Consider the following 14,378-nt stretch of genomic DNA (forward strand, 5'->3'; position numbering starts at 1 on the left):
GTCCTCAATAAATATTAACTACCCTCCACACTCTGGTTAACTGTGAAATCCCCCAGCAGTTTCTACAGTCATTGGGATCAAAGAACTGAAACCAACACTAGAATAAAAGTATCCGAACACAGTAACACAAAGCACTGTTTCAGAAATCTTTTTTTTTCAGACACACACTCACCCCTCCACATACACACTTTATAGATGCACCCCCACGTACACAGACACACCTATTTCTCAGCGTGGCTCATGCCACTTCCCCGTCTTGCTCTCCCTAATGAGCTTTCTGAGGACAGCACACGCACCTTGCCCTCGGGGCACAGCAGTAATCTGAACGCTTTATATGAAACCGCAACAATTCATTATACTGTGCTTGTCTATGTCTGGCTCTTCTACGGTAATGCAGACCGCAAAGAAACTGTTACTCAGCAGGTTTTGTTTTTGAGCTTAGGGCATGTAAGAAGTCATCAAAATCTAAGCTATGGAAAAAAAGCACAAAATATTTAACCACTTTCATTTGTATCTGAGTCAATTCTATTATTACAGAGAAACCCAAACTTATCTGTAAATCACAGAATTCATAAACCTGTCCTTTCTCCTAGTGCCGGGAAACTCACTTCCTTCTGAAAGGGAGGAGTACATGCTCACTAAAATAAGCCATGTGGACAGTGATCTTCAGAAAGTGCAACACCGGGCCCGGCGGCATGGCCTAGTGCCTAAAGTCCTCACCTTGAAAGCCCCGGGATCCCATATGGGTGCTGGTTCTAATCCCGGCAGCTCCACTTCCCATCCAGCTCCCTGCTTGTGGCCTGGGAAAGCAGTCAAGGACAGCCCAAGGCTTTGGGACCCTGCACCCGGAGGAGGTTCCTGGCATCGGATCGGTGCGTACCGGCCCGTTGCAGCTCACTTGGGGAGTGAAACATTGGATGGAAGATCTTCCTCTCTGTCTCTCCTCCTCTCTGTATATCCAACTTTCTAATAACAATAAAATCTTAAAAAAAAAAAGAAAAGAAAGTGCAACACCAAAGCATGAAGATGTACTGTACAGTGGAGGGTTTTAATTACACAGACCTGCTGGGTGAAGCCCAATGGTTAGCCCAATTAGCTAATCCTCCCCCTTCAAGCACCAGCACCCCACATGGGCACCAGTTCGTGCACAAGCTGCTCCAATTCCCATCCAGCATTCTGTCTGTGGTCTGGGAAAGCAGTAAAGGACGGCCCAAAGCCTTACAATCCTCCACCCCCATGTGGGAGACCTGGAAGAAACTCCTGGCTCCTGGCTTCGGATCAGCTTAGCTCCAACTTGCTGGCACGTGGGGAGTGAATCAATGGATGGGAATAGTTTTCTCTCTGTCTCTCCTCTCTGTAACAAAAAATCTGCCTTTCCAATAAAATAAAATAAACCATTAAAAAAATAAAAACAATCTGCTACATTGACGCTTCTCTTTGGGGCAAAAAACAGTTCAAATAAAAGAGTATCAAACAAAAGAGGCTGTTTCTATGTGATAAATGCCCAGGTGCTGCAAGTACCACGACAACAGTTCAAGGAGCAACTGGGCAGGTACTTGCATGAGGACTTAATACACACAAAGAACTGTAATATTTCTAGCTTTCTCAATTCTATTTAAATGTCAAAATAAATTCACATAAATTCATCAACTCTTATTTCAGTACACAAAAGCAAAACACTTGAAATCAATTTGAAATAAACACTGATTTGTCATCAATCTTATAGATATCAAAAAGCAAGAAGTTGACAGTTGATCAAATCAGAGACTTGGTTTAGTTTAGTCAAAAAACATATGCAAAGAAGCATCTGCTCTAAAATAAAGGTTCCTTTACAGTGATTATCTGGAATATTTATTTCTAAGTCATTTAACAACTTGAATGAGAAACTGGTATCTTCCATCTTATTAACATTACATTTCTCTTGATAGGGTAAGCTATAAACTGACAAAGGAAGGAAAAGAAAACGAACTTGAAAGAATGGTACGGCTACCTTAGCACTCATTCAAATGTGGATGGTAACTGCACCTGTGTCAAACTTGATAAACCCCCAAGTAAATAACTAGTTCTGAAAAAGCGTTCTTCCTTTTGTGACTTTACACATGTGTTTTTGGTGATTACAAAACTGTACTTCAAAGTAAGTCACGGGGGGCTGGTGTTGCGGCTGAAGTCACCACAGGCAGCAGCACTCCCTGTGGACGCTGGTTTGAGTCCTGCCTGCTCTATTTCCCATCCAGCTCCCTGCAAAGCGTCTGGGAAAGCAGCGCTACATGGCCCAAGCACTTGGGCACCTGCATCCACGTGGGAAATCCAGAAGAGGCGGCTCTTGGCTTCAGTCCGGCCCAGCTCTGGGCTGTTGTGGCCATTATGGAGAATGAACAGGCAGAAACAAGGTGTCTCTCTCTCTCTCTCTCTCACTCTTCCTCTATCTGCAAAACTAAGACTTTCAAATAATAAATAAATCTTAAAACACAAATGAGATGTGCCAAAGTCATTCAAAACCAATAACAGCAAAGTAATTTACTGGATTTGGGTAATGAAGCCAAAGCCTTAAGCGTTAACACTAACTTACTGATGGAAGAAACTAAACCTTAGATGAGCTGTGATTACTTTTAAGAAACAAAATCAATGAAGTGGCAACAATCTGACAGGATTTATTAAAGAGGACTTCCCTACACCTGAAATAGTGATCTGAATGACTTTAGTAGGGGGCAACACTCACCAGTATGAATCTTCTCGTGTCTCTGCAGCAGGTACTTCTGTATGAAACGCATGTCACATTGACTACATTGAAATGGTTTTTCGCCTTAAAATAATTTCACATTCATAAATTAGTTATTGGATAAAACAACAGGTCTTACTTTACTATTTCTGAGGAAAGACAAATCTTAGAAGTCCGTTTTGAGAAATAATCTTCACAAATTTTTGATATTGTTGATTAGCTTAACAACTTTATTTCCTTTCAAGTTCTTCCCCAGGATTTAAAAATTCACGTTCTCACCATCACATAAAAATGAGACTGAGTTTGATCTACAGCCTTCAAGGAGAACAAAAGGATAAACAGAATGATTTAAAACAGAATTTCAAAATCGTGCGGTGAGAAAGGACTCTACTAAACCTTGTCTTTTCGACTTTGCACAAGATTCCCCAGCCTGGTCTCCAAGGCTCACTCTCCTTTCCATGTCCTTTCACCTATGTTCTACTGTGCTCCTTTATAATCCCATCTCCGACACTGCCTTCCTCTGGGAGCTGCTCCCTCTTAAGGAACATGTTCCTCATCCTGCTCTCTTCTGGGAAGCCTTGCAGCGTCCTGACAGCCAGCTGTTGGTATGATTGCTACAGTCCAGTATCCCCACACCTGCTCTTTATTCTGGAGATTCCCTCTGTCTCCTGCCTGGACGGGGGTGGTGGAGTGTGTCAGTCCTCCAGCACTCTCTCCTGCTCGGGGGGGGGGGGGGGGGGGGGCTCCTGCTGTGACCTAGTGCTGGTTGGAATTTTCTCTGTCGGCTTCTGGGGTCTGCAGCCCTCCATTCACTCTCCTTCCTGTCTTCCCCAATTCTGACTCACCTTACCTGTCCAGTCAGTTTCTCCAAGGGCTGGGATCAGTCTTTAGTTCTGCTTTCTACTTTATGTTCTTAGCTATCATGTTATATTTGATATCCAAATCCATATTTCAAACTCTGCCTGGACGTCTTGCACACAAACATGAATGCTGACAGGTTTTTAATACAATCTCTAATCACTCCTCCAACTTAAAGGAATACTTTAAGTCCAAAAAGTGCCCAATTAAAGACCATTTAATTTCATACATCTATGCTAACTTTTTTCTTATTTGAAATTTTTCCTGATCTCCTTCTGAAATTCTGGCTTAGGAAATCCGTTTTGAATGCCAGGTTAGCTAAGGTCTTAGGAATGAATGACATTTACATGAAGATGAAAATAACAAAGATAATAATTTTAATGGCCATAAGTCTGGTTTAATTCAAGAAATACCTGTATGAATGAAGACATGTCTCTGTAAGTGATAGTTCGTTCTAAAGGCAGCATTGCAGTGCTCACAAACGTGAGATTTAGGGGTTTTCAAACCAAGTGATCCATCCTCATTTATTGTAAGGATCTAGTTTAAAAAAAGGCAAAAACAAAAGAAACAAGCTTTAAAATGTAATTAAATACTAATTTTTAAAAATATAATACAAACAATGGTCACCAGAGATTACGAAATATTTTTACTTCAATGATCTTGAGAAATTAGAATGTCATCATTAATTGTAGGAAAGCACAACGTGACTCACGATGAATAAAAATCACCAATAAAACCTCAGTGAAGCTGGTTAAGGTCTTGCCCCTCCGCCCCTCCCTGGAAAGCTCATGCCTAGTGAAGTGCCTGGATTTCTCTGCTATGGGGAACATACTTTCAATTTCAGTTCTCAAATATGCAGGGGAAAGTCTTTTTAGATATGGCCTAGACATCAATCAGCATGAGAATGTTAAATAAATCATGGACAAGTAACACAAATAAAGGTTCCTTGTGAAATAAGAGCTCTTTAATATGAGAAAAGTGCCAGAATTTGCTTACAAAAAAAAAAAAACCAGCAATGTTCAAAATCCAGGTTTTAATTTTACTAACCTTTTTATACAAAAGAACACAAACAGGAATGTACATTCTTCATGTATCATTGAAAACTACTTAAAAGATACACAACCTTGGCTATGATGGCCTGGGAAATGGGCAGGTAAAACATGAGGTAGAGACTTGACATTTATACTTCAAGCATATTTTTGGAGCCATTTAAGAGCTGACACATTATTTTTCATTTTTCTTTTGATTAAAGAAGAGAATAAATCTTTTTGTGGCTTTTTTATTGATTACACTGATTTATGTGACACAGTTTTATAGGCACTGGGATTCCCCCCCCCAACGCCCCCCCCCCCATGGTGGATTCCTCCACCTTACTGCATTACCACAGTTCAAATTCAGTTGAGATTCTTGCATTGCAAGCATCTACCAAGCATAATGTCCAGCATCTTATTGTCCAGATAAGTTCAACAGTGAGAGAATAAATCTTTAAGAGTCAACATAGGATAGAATTTGGAGTTTCATATTCCTAAGACTATTCCAGACCTACTACTGTTAAACACACTCCTAAAAAATTTTAAATAAGTTGGAGGTAGGTTTACACAAGCTCAACGGGAGACAAAGAATTCACTCCCATCTTTCTGACATGTGATGCTGACTACTGCAAGAGTGGCCTCCATAGCACCACAGAGCAGCCTCCTGTGCACTCCAGGTTTTCCAACTGATTGACAACCTTGCTCAACACACAACAAGAAACTGTCAATCACCAAACACGTGGCAGAGTGAAAAATAATAATCTTTCCTTCGTTAGTGAAGATAATAAAAGAGATGGTATACTAAAGAAAACTAGCAGACAAGCTCAGTAGAAGCATGGCTGACGAGAGGGCAATGATGTTGAACTTGGGAGCATACAGAAATGAGAGCTAAGAAATGGTGCCCAACACATGGTAGAAAAATCTGGAACATAAATTAAGAAATACAAAAGGCCTGAAAATACTACGCTGATAACTTCTTAAACAGAGAAAGTGGAGTAGGTAGAAAATAAAACGGCCTCAATCTTTAGAAGTATGTTTTTAGTTTAAATTCAGGAAGGCAACGAAGCTTATACTATATGCAAATCGGTGGTGATTATTATGCAAATTACACAGGGCATTTGGTTTCTGGGCAAACTGCCAATGTGGTCAACAATGCTTCAAAGTCTGTGCACCAAAGTCACAGAAGTGAAACATTTGGCAGGAGCATGCAAGTGGGTGTCCCAGCTTCCTGAACAGTCAGTGAAAACGAAAAGTTTCATCTCTGGCCATTCTAAAAATTTTCCAGCCCTTCCAAGTCACATAATAACACACAAGACTAAAATGGGGGAGGGTGGGAATCTCCTGCAGTATGGTTCAAAATATTTCTAACAGAAAATCAATAAATGAATGAATAATGATGAGTACTTTAAATAATAAACAGAAATAAGAACAAGGCAGGAGCAGGTACTTCCCCTCACATAGGATGATAACTAGTAAGATCCAAGTGCCAAAGCACATGGCAATTCAAATGCTTTCAGTGGCATAGCAACAGCAGGGCAAGGCTCTGTAAAGGAACAAACCTGACCCCAGCTCCTCAGTGGGAAGTGGATGTAATTCCTGACTGGACAAAGCCCCTTTTTCAATCAGTTAAGGAGTTCTATGTCATTGTTTCCTGGCAATGGAGGTAATACAGTCCAGCCTTAATTCAAGGTGAATGTTATGGGTGAAACAGCTACTGTTATCAAGAAACACAGTGAGAAGTCCAGCATTATCTACCAGCTCAAAGCCAGAAACACCAAATTCTTGAACATTTTATATTTTCTTTTCAGGCCATAGTAAAAAACATCTTTGTAGAAAGGACAGGTAGTCTTTCCCCAAAGAAGTACCAATAGCACTTGAAATCTGCGATCTATTTTAAGTATATCCACTTGATTTTCGGTTTTATGGACCACCATAGGCCAGTGTCTACAGCATGTGCAGACCCTACACAGGCATCTCGACAGGGCTGCCGACTGTCCATACCAAACAGCCCTCAATGTTCACCACTTCACTGTTTTCTAAAAGTGAGGGCCAAGAGTGATACTTTTCAATTGTTCAGTCCTAAGACCACCGAAGGAGGTCCTCCTTATTAGCAGGAGGTAACATGCAAAAAACAAAGTCCCTCGGGACAGCGCAGTGGCCTAGCAGCTAAAGTCCTTGCTGCCTTGAACGCAATATGGGTGCTGGCTTTAATCCCCGTGGCCCCGCTTCCCATCCAGCTCCCTGCATGTGGCCTGGGAAAGCAGTCAAGGACGGTCCAAAGTCTTGAGACTCTGCACACATGTAGGAGACCCAGAAGAGGCTCCGGGTTTCTGGCTTTGGATCAGCTCAGCTCTGGCCATTGCGGTCACTTGGGGAGTGAATCATTGGACGGAAGACCTTCCTCTGTCTCTCCTCCTCTTATTATATCTCACTTTGCAATAAAAAGAATTACAAAATGATGGCAGAACACCCCAACTTCTCACCCTCAGGGATAACATTTTTATGAAGCAGCTCTCCTCTGTCTTAGCATCTCACAGATACAAAGCTTTTAAAATTAATAAAAGGTTTAGCACGTTAAAAATAAATAAATAAATAAATAAAATCTTAAAAAAGAAAAAAAAAGCACCCCTCAGTGAAAAAAAAAGCAGCCTAAGGACACAAGCAAAATTTTCTTGCTTGGTATAGATTTTAGTAAAACTGTGATCTGCCAGTTGACAGTTTATCTTAAAGGTCTAGCACTCTTACCATATATCGGTAGCATAAAATAATTTTGCTCTGCTATTTCCCCAATGGATGGCACTACAACTAAAGAATTTAAGAGTCAAAATTTAAATTCTAATAAGCCTAAAATAACATCTTCAGCTGTTTACCACACATCCTGCCACTGCAAGTTCAGGTGAAATATGGTACACTGGGAGGACCTAGCAATTACTCCTTAGCAAGTGGAGAAACTAGGAACAATCGTCTATAAAACATACTTGATTTTAAAAAAAAAATTCTTTGTTTAGCAAACATAAACAGGGTTATGCAGAAAAATCTGCAGGGGGCTGCTGTGGTGATGTAACATGTTAAAGCCTCTACTTGCAATACTGGCTTGACATATGGGTGCTGGTTTAAGTACCAACAGTGCCACTCCCAACCAACTCCCTGCTAATAGGCTGGGAAAGCAGTGGAGCACAATCCAAGGGCACCCCTGTGGGAGGCCGAGAGGAAGCTCCTGGCTCCTGGCTGTAGCCCTGGGCATTGCAACCATTTGGGGAATGAAACAGTGGATGGAAGATTTCTGCCCATCTCTCTAACTCTGCCTTGCAAATAAATAAAAATAAATCTTGAATTGTTAAAACAGCTAGAACCCTTCAGTCAGTGTGATTCCTTTCCAGGTCTACTGTAGAGATATATATTTAGACAAACCTGTTCCCAGCCAGCTACACAGATATTCTCATGTATGTGGTGACAATTACCATAAGCAATACAGCCATTCTCAGCAGGCAAAGCCCTAAACTGTTTCACTTCTCAAGGATCAATGCCACTGGTAAGTGAAACCTGATCCTCCTCGATGAGGCAAAGTTCACTCTCCTACAAGGCAGACATGATCTTCTGTATCCCATGTTCCATCTCCTAACATTACTAAAGCATACTTTAATGGTAATGATCACAACTTTATCATAATTTCCAAATCATTCAAAACAGATCTCTCAGTCACAAAATCCAAAGATTGGGATTTCTTCTCTATTAGGAGCTACTTTAAAGCAACAGAGGAAAGAGAGCACATCTTTTAAAACTCACTTCCTTTGCCAGATTCCATTAGGAGAGGAAGAGTGCAACTCCAGAGACATACAACGACAAACGTATCCAGAGGAAAGGCCATCCTCCTTGCATCCCAATCTTTCAGCATTCAGGACTCTTCACTACCTCTCAGTAGCAGATTTCACTCATTTCCAAGTTTCGTGGCATCGCTGACATCTCCTACTGGAGTGCCAGACGGAGTCAACATCCCAGATGGAAGCAACAGGTCATGTCCCGGTTGCTGCACTTCTGATCCTGTTGCCTGCTAATGCACCTTGAACGGTGGCACATAATGGTCCCAAACCTTGGCCCCCTGCCACGTGGCAGACAGGGATGACCTTTCAGGCTCCTGGCTTGGGCCCAGCGGCAGCAATCGTTCAAGCAGTGAATCAATGGACAACATCCCACTCATATTCTCACACTCTCTTCTTTCCCTCCAACTTCACTTCTCAAATAAACAAATGGTAACTTTTGAAAGCACCAGAATATGAAATTCATTATATCACAAGCATGACATGGTACTTGACATTCACCTTAACCACCTGAGTTTTAGAAATGATTGTATCTAACCCTAATCCAACCCTAACCCATATATATTCTTGAATATAAAACATGACTAAAGAAAGATTTATATCAGAATCTTTTAAGTTAGGGTTCAGCTCTATAAAAAAACAATTTACTCGGAACACATATTTCCTTCAGAAAAACACATAAACAAAATGCACTGCTATATTCCTTCAGTACTAATCCAGATTTCCTATCTTCATCCTCAGGTTTAAATACAGCTTCTTAGCAAAACTTAACTTTTGCTCAATAAAGGAAACATCTAGAAGAAAGCATAATAAATGTCTATTTTACTGTTTCTTTTTCCAAATAAATTTTCTGCATTTTACGTAGTTTAACTTTAAAGCGGATGTCAGGTCTGATGAGGCAGCCTAGTGAATAAAGCACTAGTGCGGCACAAAGCAGCATCCCATATGGGCGCTGGTTCTAATCCCGGCAGCTCCACTTCCCATCCAGCTCCCTGCCTGTGGCCTGGGAAAGCAGTCGAGGATGGCCCAAAGCCCTGGGAATCTGCACCCATGTGGGAATCCCAGAAGAAGATCCAGGCTAAGCTCTACCACTGTGGCCACTTGGGGAGTGAATCATCGGATGGAAGATCTTCCTCTCTGGCTCTCCTCTTCTCTGTATATCTGAGTTTCTAACAAAAATAAAAACATCTTTTAAAAAAAAAACTTTGATGTCAAAAATCTCACATCTTTTCTTGTTACCAACATATAAAACCAATTTCTGCGCAAGAACTTTCTACATGGCTTACATTCTAGTCTACTTGGTGGGCGGAAAATGCTCTTCCTTTGAAGTTTCAACTAACTTGAAAGAATCACCTTTTTTTAAAAAATCTTTTTTTTATTATTTTATCATTTTATGATACGGCTCCACAGGCCTCTGGGATTTCCTTTGCCCCATCCCCATTTCACCCCCTCAAAGAGTTCCCCTATATCATTACTAAAGTATAGTTCTTCATACACAGTCATATGTCCATTATTGTGGACATGAACAACGGTAGAAAGTCCATCATCCTATTGTCAAGATATAGTAAACAGTTTCATTGGGAGTCCATCTTTAGTCTGGAAGTAGAGATGCATACTGCATTGTATCCTCATATCTGGATATGTTAGTCTCCATATCACAGTTACTGTACAACCTCTTAAATGAAAAGCCACAATACAAAATCAACAAGAAGAAAAATAGAAATTTACAATGCCATGAAGTTAAATAACATGCTACTAGATATGACAGTCTCCATTACACAGCTACTATACATCCCTTAAACAAAGAGCCACAAAAGAAAACAAGAAGAAAAAAGAAATTAACAACACCATGAAGTTATAACATGCCACTGAATGACTAATGTGTCGCTGAAGAAATGTAAAGGAAAATAAAAACTTTCTTGAGGAAAATGATGCTACTATATGATCTATGAGTCATTGAATTATTTAATCAGAAGAAAGTGTTTTAAAGAGATGAAACTAACAACAAAAAAAATCAAAATCCATGAGATATAGTTTCCGCTGATTTTTGTTGGTGAAATACGTCTGCTGTGGGCAACAAATAGATGGGCTTTATTTTTTAATCCAGTCTACTAATCTGTGAGGTTTGATTGAGCTTAAGCCATTTACATTCAGGAGTAATACAAACAGGTATTAGCAATGGGCTGTTCACTGATTTAGTCTACTGTTGTCATTTTACTGGGATGTTCTTCGTATTTGCCTTTGGTTTTGGTGGGCGCTATTCCTCTTTTTTCTCAAGAGAACATCTTTAAGCATCATTTGTAGGGCAGTTTTGAAAGAGGCAAATTCTTTTAACTTTTCTTTACTGTGCAAGAATTTTATTTCATTTTCAAGGGCAAAAGAAAGCTTAGCCGGATATGCTATCCTGGGCCAACAATTTTTTTCTTTTAAAGTCTGGAATATGTCACTCCATTCTCTTCTTGCCTATAGTTTCCTGTGAGAGGTCTCCTGTGAGTTTAATTGGCATTCCATTCTATGTCCATTGATTTTTTTTCACGTGCAATTTCAGGATCTTTTCCTTACGTTCGAGAGCTTGATGATCACGTGTCGTGGTGAAGACTGCTTTTGGTCAACCCTGCTGGGAGTTCTGTGCCCCTCCTGGATGCTGTTTGCCAATTCTTTCTCCACTTTAAGGAAATTTTCCTTATTATTTCACTGAATACACCTTTAATCCCAGTTTCTCTTTCTGCACCTCCTGGAACTCCCATAACTCTTATTTGGCCTCTTAATAGTGTCTTTCAATTCTTGTATACTTTTTTTTGGCCTGATCCAGCTCTGCTTCTGGCTTTTTGCTGGTTTCCCCCCTGGTGACAGGAAATATCTTCCAATTCTGAGATTCTTCCTTCTGCTTCCTCCATTCTATTTTGGAGATTCTCCACTGTACTTTTAATTTGCTCCACTGTATTCTTCATTTCTTATATATCAGCTTACATTTGATTCATTTCCAGGGTGACATATTCCTTAAATTCCTTGAACACCTGCTTTACGTGCTTCTCATTGTTGATAAGAAGCTTTATACCAAGTGTTTTGAATTCTGTATCCCCATTTTCTCAATGTATTCCTCAATTAACTCTGAGGTTAGCATAGGCTTTTGCTCCTTTGTAGGGGAGTTTTCAGTAACATTCACTGTACCTTTGTCTCTTCTTTTGCTCTTGGTCATTGTACTTCTGGTTAGCAGAATCTTTTTGGGGTAGGTTTCTAAGCTGTGTCACCCACAGGTCTACAGTTCGATTTTACTTATTTCAGTTGGTACACAGCTATTTATTTGCAGTAACTTGTGCCATTCCCTCCAGTGAGTTCTAGGTCTGGATTCTTATGTTAGATTTCCACCATGGTCTCCATAGCTCCAGCTCCTGGCTCACCACTCTCCACCTCCTGTGACACTGTGCTGAGGCTGCACCAAAGTCTGTACAACCCTTCTCCCACTTCTGGTTGGAGCAGGTCCCAGGATTAGAGAGACACCAGGTGTCCTATATAGCTGAGTTGTTGGTGGTGCCAATCTTGCAGAAACCTGTTGGCTATTAGGTCTAAGGGCCACATGGACCTATTTTGACCCATACAATGCTAAAGTTGGTATTATTTTCCTGTGGAACCGGTGCCGTCCACTGAGCTCAGTGAGTTCTCACGAGCTCAGCACATGTGCAGCTCACTGTTGCCCCTGCAATCCTATAACTTTTGCCACAGTGTACAAAATGCCACCTGATGTGTCGCTACTAGAGTTCTTGATCAGCTGGCTGTCAGGTCTGAGGGCTACACAGACCTGTGTTGGGTGGAACCTGTAGGATGCTGCATTGTTGCAGTTCACAGAGCCAGAAATGAGTTCACTTCCAGCTCAGTACATGTGCAATCCTGCCCCATGGCCATTGCCTCCTTAAACAAAATGGGGCCTAATTCGGCTCTAGTCGAGCAGACTGGGCTGTGAAATCCACCCTGTTCCCCCACTGCCTGTCTAGGATCTGCTGCTCTGTCTCTGCCCCTGGTCAAATCAAAGAGACCAGCAGGACGTCAGGTCTTTGTCTGGGTTCACCTCTGGAGCTCTAGGTAAACGTCCCTTCCCACTTTGTTGTTGGTGGAGTTCTGGCCCATGATGGAGTTCAGATCGCATTTCGTTGAATGCGGCTGGAATATCAGTCACTGCAACACCATACCATTGTTTTTGCTGCTTCTCTGTGTCTGTCAGTCTCCAGGTACCCCTCTGCTCTTGTTCTGTCCTCTCCTATTTCCTCGAATGTGCCCTCTCTGCTTCATACTAGTTAATGTTTCTCTGTCCATCTAAATATGTCCTCAAGCTAGTTCACCTTCTATTCAGACCAAAGTGCTACAGTAAAGACACCCATTCCTTTCTTCTATCCCTGATAGAATATCTGATAACACAGTGAGCACACTAATCACTTGCTGAATCAAGCCTAACTAATCTTTACAAATCCTGCTTGCAACCTGGGAAAGCAGTCAAGAAAGTCCAAGAGTTGGGATCCTGCACCCATGTGGGAGACCGGGAAGAAGCTTCTAGCTCCTGGCTTTGGATCTGTTCAGCTCTGGCTGTTGCAGTCACTTGGGGAGTCAATCACTGGATGCATCTATCTCTCCTTCTCTCTGTATATCTGACTTTCCAATAAAAATCAATAAATCTTTTTTAAAAAATGAATAAAAATCCTTCTGAGGTGAAAAATTAATCTTTTAATTCACAGAACAAACGAGCAGCAAAGTCAGGTGGAAGCTCTCCCTTTACTGGGAAACTGTAAGCACCCAAGACTTGAGGCTCTTAAAGGTACAACATAATCACCTTAGGGCTTGTTTTTTTTTTTTTTTTAAACACAAGTAGAAATTCTCTGAGTTAGTCTCCAGCAACACACACTGGGCATCCTTAACTGAACAAAGCCCTAGGTGTGACAAATGCGGAGCCAGCAGAGACAACTGAATTAAGCCTAGTATATTGGTTACACATGTAGTCACTTTGCCTACCAGTGTTCCTAATCCAAAATGAAACAAAAATAGACCTAAGGGGTCAAAGGGAAGCTAGGCGGTCACATAAATAGAGCATGTCATTAAGAGAAAAAACAAAACAGCATGTCATTAACAGATGAGATGGTAGAGCAATAGAAAAGTCCAAAGTTCTTAAAATTTAGCATTCAGGAGTTTTTAGATCAAAGGAAGGAAAAGCCCTCCCAAAGGGATTCACTGTAATACATATGATTCTTTCTAAAAAGATTTATTTTACCTGAAAATCTGAGAGAGAGAGAGAGAGAGAGAGAGAGAGAGAGAGAGAGAGAGAGAGAGAGAGAGAGAGCGCGCGCGCGCTACCTTTCATATGCTGGTTCACTATTCAAATGGCCACAATGACCAGAGCTGGGCTGGTCTGGAGCTGGGAGCCTGGAGTTTCTTCCATGTCTCTCACATTGGTACAGGTTCCCAAGGACTTGGACCATCCTCCACTGCTTTCCCAGGTCATTTTAGCAGAGAGCTGGATCAGCAGTGGAGCAGCTAGGATTTGAATGAAGGCCCATATAGGATGCTGGCACCAAAGGCAAAGGATTAGCTTGATACACTATCACACTGACCCCCAAACACATGAATTTTTAAAAAAGATTTACAACATCAACCCCAAGATATTAAAAGTTATGTTTTCTGGGACTAGTGTTGTGGCATAGCAAGTAAAGCTACTTTGGATCCAGATCCCTGCTAAATAGCTTAGGAAAAGCCACAGAAGATGACTGAAACATTTGAGTCCCTGCTACCAATCTGGGATATCCAGATGAAGCTCCTGACATTGACCTGGCCTGGTAGGCTGTGGCAGTCATCTGCAACATGAACCAGCAGATAGAAGATGTTTGTATTTTTCACCCCACCTCTGTAATTTTGACTTTCAAAAGAAATAAATCAATCTGGGCCTGGCACAGTGGCCTAGCGGCTAAA

The 14,378-nt window shown here is 41.2% G+C and overlaps 1 protein-coding gene across 7 annotated transcripts in view; it reads right to left on the reverse strand.

The window, feature by feature from the left end:
• ZNF148 (zinc finger protein 148) overlaps window positions 1-14,378 on the reverse strand; it is a 154,929-nt gene that overhangs the window by 38,620 nt on the left and 101,931 nt on the right. For all 7 annotated transcript variants that reach the window (XM_058662015.1, XM_058662016.1, XM_058662010.1 and 4 more), the window contains 2 exons: window positions 3,991-4,114; window positions 2,720-2,803 (listed from right to left, as the gene is read on the reverse strand). In XM_058662015.1, the coding sequence (XP_058517998.1) occupies window positions 2,720-2,803; window positions 3,991-4,114 (208 nt within the window). The remainder of the gene's footprint in view (window positions 1-2,719; window positions 2,804-3,990; window positions 4,115-14,378) is intronic.

This window comes from Ochotona princeps, chromosome 3, assembly GCF_030435755.1.
Source record: "Ochotona princeps isolate mOchPri1 chromosome 3, mOchPri1.hap1, whole genome shotgun sequence".
In the NCBI taxonomy this organism is placed as follows: domain Eukaryota; kingdom Metazoa; phylum Chordata; class Mammalia; order Lagomorpha; family Ochotonidae; genus Ochotona; species Ochotona princeps.